The following is a 6,154-nucleotide window of genomic DNA, read 5'->3' on the forward strand; positions in this document are numbered from 1 at the left end:
AATTGTGCGTGGTGTCTTTTAAGCGTGTGTTTGGTATGCTCACAAACACATTCTCTCGATCTATTTCGAAGTGTGCTGCTGTCAAAAAAAAACGAACAGTCCCGATTTTATTTAGTGAAACATAGAGCAAATATTGCATAAATTTGCTCTTTGTGGTGATAATCAAGTGGTGATAAAGTGTAAAAAGTAGTTTACGTACCTAATTTGTCGTATCATATGCAATAAAGAGGAGAAACAGGCGATCCAAAAAAGTAAGTAACAGTTTGCTTTTCGTGCGCTGCTTTCTTTAACAATGCAATAATGGCAAGGATTTCGTAGTTGCAAATTTGTTTCGGTGATTAAGTCGTCAAATCTTGCTACTTTCACACAAACAACTTATTCAAATGAAAGCATAGACTTGAAATTGTGTGATTGTATCAAAATTATGTTCATAAATAGTGTATGTTTGCTGGGAAACGCAAATATTGTTGAGGGTGCCAACAACTGTCGCACCCTGCCAATGCCGTATTCTACCCTACACCTATTTTCTAAAATGCGGTTTATTATATTTTAACGTTTAAGTTAAATTTACAAATAATAAATTTTTTTGGGTGAAATATGACGAGCTCGGTGGTCTAGAGGCTACCGCTTCTGCCTTATAAGCAGGAGGTCGTGGCCGATATTGAATGCAAAGTAAGAACAACCAACATGTAAAGGTACGGCATAACCACGCCGAAGATAAATCCTCTCAAGTGAGTGAAAACCTGTACTATTTATAGGCCTATCCATCTCATGGATCATTGTGGTCTTCGAGAAATGTGCAACCAATATTGGGAAAATTTTTCTATGTGTTTTTTTAAAATCTAGAAAATGATTATTTTTTCCTTCCCTATTCCTTTTGAAATGAATTCTTCAATTTTTTTTCCTGAAAATACTCCCTGAAATTCCTCCGGAAGTTTCGCAAGTTTCTTTTTAAAATTTCTCTACTGCAGTTCCAGGGAATACTGAAATTCTGGTGTTCTGAAATTCTTCAAAGAATGTATTCTGGAGTTTCTTGCAAATCCTCCATCAGGTCTTTTAGAGGTTCTTCCAGAAAATATCTATAGGATATTTTCCAAACATTTCCCGAGAAACTTCCTAGAAATTCATCAAAGAACTCCCCTATGAGATTTCCTCAAGGAAGTCTTTCAGAGACTACTCATTGAATTCGATCAAATTCAGGAGCTTCTCTTGATGTTCATTTAGATTTTTTTCCGTACGTTAGTACAGTTCCTCCAGGGATTAATTCTGGAGTTTGTCCAGAGTTTATTTAAATATTGTTTCACGAATCCTAAACGAATCCATTCGAAAAATCATCCACACATTTCCAAGGGGATTCCTGCTGGAATTCCTACGAAGACTCCTCAGCACCTTCCTCCGCGACTTTTTCTAGGAATTCAGTCGAGAACAACTCCAGGAACTACGCTGGGAATTCTTCTAAGACATATTTCAGGAACATCTTCGGTAATTCCTCAGATAATTTATCTAGGACTTTTCCGGGGTTTTCTCTGGGACGTCCACCAGGAACATCACCGGGAATTCTTCAGGCCCATGAAAAAAAAAAACTTCCAAGATAAATCCTTCGGGAGTTCCTCCGAAAATTCATTCATTGCCCACACGAAGGGAGACCCGACGACGAGAAACAAGCGTTCTACGCACAGCTGGTGCAGACATACGAAGGATGTCCACTGCGGGACGTCAAAATCGTCATCGGTGACATGAAAGCACAGGTAGGAAGGAAGGAAATGTATAGACCGGTCATCGGACCGGATAGTCTGCACACCGTTTCGCATGACAACGGCCAACGATGCATAAACTTCGCAACTTCCCACGGAATGGTAGTCCGAAGCACCTTCTTTCCCCGCAAAAATATCCACAAGGCCACATGGAGATCACCCAACCAAGAAACGGGAAACCAAATCGACCACATTCTAATCGACGGTAAATTCTTCTCCGACATCACGAACGTCCGCACTTACCGCAGTGCGAATATTGAATCCGACCACTACCTCGTTGCAGTATGCCTGCACTCAAAACTCTCGACGGTGTACAACACGCGTCGAAGTCGGACGCCGCGGCTTAACATTGGGCGGCTACAAGACGGTAGACTAGCCCAAGAATACGCGCAGCAGCTGGAAGTGGCACTCCCAACGGAAGAGCAGCTAGGCGTAGCGTCTCTTGAAGATGGCTGGAGAGATATTTGATCCATTGGTAGCACCGCAACCGCTGCACTTGGCACGGTGCCCCCGGATCAGAGAAACGACTGGTATGACGGCGGATGTGAGCAGTGAGTGGAAGAGAAGAATGTAGCATGGGCGAGATTGCTGCAACACCGCACTAGGGCGAACGAGGCACGATATAAACAGGCGCGGAATAGACAAAACTCGATTTTCCGGAGGAAAAAGCGTCAAGAGGAAGATCGAGACCGTGAAGAGACGGAGCAACTGTACCGCGCTAATAACACACGAAATTTCTATGAGAAGTTAAACCGTTCACGTAAGGGCCACGTGTCACAGCCTGATATGTGTAAGGACATAAACGGGAACCTTCTTACGAACGAGCGTGAGGTGATCCAAAGGTGGCGGCAGCACTACGAAGAGCACCTGAATGGCGATGTGGCAGACAAAGATGGCGGTATAGTGATGGGCCTGGAAGTACGCGCGCAGGACATAATTTTACCGGCTCCTGATCTCCAATAAATCCAGGAGGAGATTGGCCGGCTGAAGAACAACAAAGCCCCTGGGGTTGACCAACTACCAGGAGAGCTATTTTTATAATGGTGAGGCACTGGCTAGAGCGCTGCACTGGGTCATTACCAAGATTTGGGAGGAGCAAGTTTTGCAGCAGGAGTGGATGGAAGGTGTCATGTGTCCCATCTACAAAAAATGCGATAAGCTGGATTGTAGCAACTACCGCGCAATCACATTGCTGAACGCCGCCTACAAGGTACTCTCCCAAATTTTATGCCGTCGACTAGCACCAATTGCAAGGGAGTTCGTGGGGCAGTACCAGGCGGGTTTTATGGGCGAACGCTCCACCACGGACCAGGTGTTCGCCATTCGCCAAGTACTGCAGAAATGCCGCGAATACAACGTGCCCACACATCATCTATTCATCCACTTCAAAGCCGCATATGATACAATCGATCGGGACCAGCTATGGCAGCTAATGCACAAACACGGTTTTCCGGATAAACTGACACGGTTGATCAAAGCGACGATGGATCGGGAGATGTGCGTAGTTCGAGTTTCATAGGTATTCTGGAGTCCCTACGAAATACGCAGAGGGTTACGGCAAGGTGATGGTCTTTCGTGTCTGCTATTCAACATCGAGAGGTACAATTTTCAATAAGTCCGTCCAGCTATTAGACTTCGCCGACGACATAGATATTATGGCACGTAACTTTGAGAAGATGGAGGAACCCTACATCAGACTGAAGAGGGAAGCCAAGCGGATCGGACTAGTCATCAACACGTCGAAGACGGAAGAGGAAGAGGTTCAAGAGAAGACAATGTGAGCCACCCACCGCGAGTTTGCATCGGTGGTGACGAAATCGAGGTGGTAGAAGAATTTGTGTACTTGGGCTCACTGGTGACTGCCGAAAATGATACCAGCACAGAAATTCGGAGACGCATAGTGGCTGGAAATCGTACATACTTTGGACTCCGCAAGACGCTCCGATCGAATAGAGTTCGCCGCCGTACCAAACTGACAATCTACAAAACGCTCATTAGACCGGTAGTCCTCTACGGACACGAGACCTGGACGATGCTCGTGGAGGACCAACGCGCACTTGGAGTTTTCGAAAGGAAAGTGCTGCGTACCATCTATGGTGGGGTGCATATGGCGGACGGTACGTGGAGGAGGCGAATGAACCACGAGTTGCATCAGCTGTTGGGAGAACCATCCATCGTTCACACCGCGGAAATCGGACGACTGCGGTGGGCCGGGCACGTAGCCAGAATGTCGGACAGTAACCCGGTGAAAATGGTTCTCAACAACGATCCGACGGGCACAAGAAGGCGAGGTGCGCAACGGGCAAGGTGGATCGATCAGGTGGAAGATGACTTGCGGGGGTATACCCCGTTAGGCATAAGTACGTTAGTCATAAAGACGTTAGGCATAAGTACGTTAGTCATAATGGACGTTAGGCATAACGGACGTTAGGCATAACGGACGTTAGGCATAATATACGTTAGACATAATGGACGATAGGCATAAAATGACCTAAAGAACAGCTCATGACATGAAGAAGGCTGAATTATGCCAAACGTCCGTTATGCCTAACGTCCATTATGCCTAACGTGCTTATGCCTAACGTCTTTATGCCTAACGTACTTATGCCTAACGTCGTGGACCCAACTTGCGGACCCTCCGTAGACTGCGTGGTCGGCGACGTGTAGCCATGGACCGAGCCGAATGGAGAAGACTCTTATATACCGCACAGGCTACTTCGGCCTTAGTCTGAATAAATAGTAAATAAATAATCTCACAAGACACGGAGTGTTTCTCAGTACAATCTTGTTCCCATACAGTACATTTGTTTGGAGCTCCAACAAACTATCGTCTTCTTGCGCTACCCTTGATTTTTCAGAAGACCCATTTTCACAGCACAACATAGCAGTATTAATACTCCAGGCAAAAAGATATTTAAAACAGTTTGAAACAGCTTAAAACAAAACAGTTAATAGAAAGCCCAATATCCTATAAAAACGACTGATGTAACGTACTACGCGTAGCAGTTTATGAGGCGAAAAAAAAATCGAAGTAAAAATCTGTTCCAAAACGTGGGTTGGTTTTATTACTGACATCATCTGAATTTCAGCTGAATGATTGCCTGAACCGATATGTGGCCCAAGACTAATACTAATTCATTGTTACTGCACAGATTGCAAAAAGGAAACAGTTTCCAAGTTGTTTCATTGATGCGCGCGCTCGTATGTGATAAACGGCAACACAGCCGGTGAACCAAATTATGATGGTTAGGTCGAAGAAAATGTGGTAAATTTTGCAATTTTGTAGTGCTGTCTCTCTGAGCCGTAAGATATGATATTTATAAGATGAAAAATCAACAGGTTGTATAAATATTGTGACCGACATTGGAAGCAGTGTCATTGTCCAAATCAACGTCTAATGGTCATAACTTCTAGTAGTGCAATCAAAATGTTCAAAGTAGGTGTTAATCCAATTGTAATTCCAATCATTGAATAATCGTTTTCAACTGTTTTTATTTTAGCTTATTCTTCTCATCGTATCTTTGTCCTGCGTCAGCGCTGGGTATGCTGGACAGCAAACTATTTACGTTGCACCTGTTGCTGCACACTATGCTGCTGCTACACCTTCCGTTGGTTACAGTACCGCCACACACAGCCACGCACCAATTCTAACCCAAGCATACGCCCACCCTGCCCCCGTATTGGTCGCTCCAGTCCAGGCATATCCAGCTCCATTAACCCAATCCTACGCATATGGAAACAATTATGCTCCAGTGCTTTCTTACAATCAAGGATACGCCCCAGCTACAGCCCACAATATTAACGGACACGCTGCATATGAAACTCCACTGGTCACAAAAACGGTGGCTATTGCCCAACCCCAGTTCTGTTGTGACACAGTTTGGACCCCCAATAACTTCAACAACTATCATGGACATTATTCTTATTAAAATCACCCAAAGATAACTAGAATCGTGATTTAATATTTGTTGAACTGAAATAATTATGTGGGAATGTTAAAGAAAGGCGATTGCCCTCTAACTTGAAGGAGCCTCTTCCATTATGTAGCTTTAACAGCTTATAGCGTCTTAATCCACGAGATTTGTAAGCCATACCAATTCTAGTATTTTTGTTGCATTTCATGGAAGATTTCTGCCCACTTTTTCAATATGTAGAATATAATGAAAACAGCCCACCTACGCTTTTCAATTTGGAGTAACGTCTCCGTCTCGTAATAAACATTGTAGCACACGGGCTTTAATCCACCAGTGTCACATGCGGAAGCCACCTGTTTGCTAGCCGACTAGCTGCGACCGAACGCTGCTGGCACAGATGTCTCATAAAACTTAACTGTTTACAAAGCAGCTAACCTTCGTCTCCTCGCAGTTTGGCCCCTCCTTCGGTCAATTCAGCTATAAAGA

At 44.5% G+C, this 6,154-nt stretch overlaps 1 protein-coding gene across 1 annotated transcript; it reads left to right on the plus strand.

The window, feature by feature from the left end:
• Positions 1 to 5,132: 5,132 nt before the first annotated feature.
• Positions 5,133 to 5,800, plus strand: LOC134223051 (uncharacterized). Its single transcript, XM_062702188.1, has 2 exons — positions 5,133 to 5,190; positions 5,255 to 5,800. The coding sequence occupies exons 1-2, from the start codon at positions 5,152 to 5,154 to the stop codon at positions 5,681 to 5,683; spliced, it is 468 nt and encodes a 155-aa protein (XP_062558172.1). The 5' UTR covers positions 5,133 to 5,151; the 3' UTR covers positions 5,684 to 5,800.
• The last annotated feature ends 354 nt before the right edge of the window (positions 5,801 to 6,154 follow it).

Source organism: Armigeres subalbatus, chromosome 3 (assembly GCF_024139115.2).
Source record: "Armigeres subalbatus isolate Guangzhou_Male chromosome 3, GZ_Asu_2, whole genome shotgun sequence".
NCBI classification, from domain to species: Eukaryota; Metazoa; Arthropoda; class Insecta; order Diptera; family Culicidae; genus Armigeres; species Armigeres subalbatus.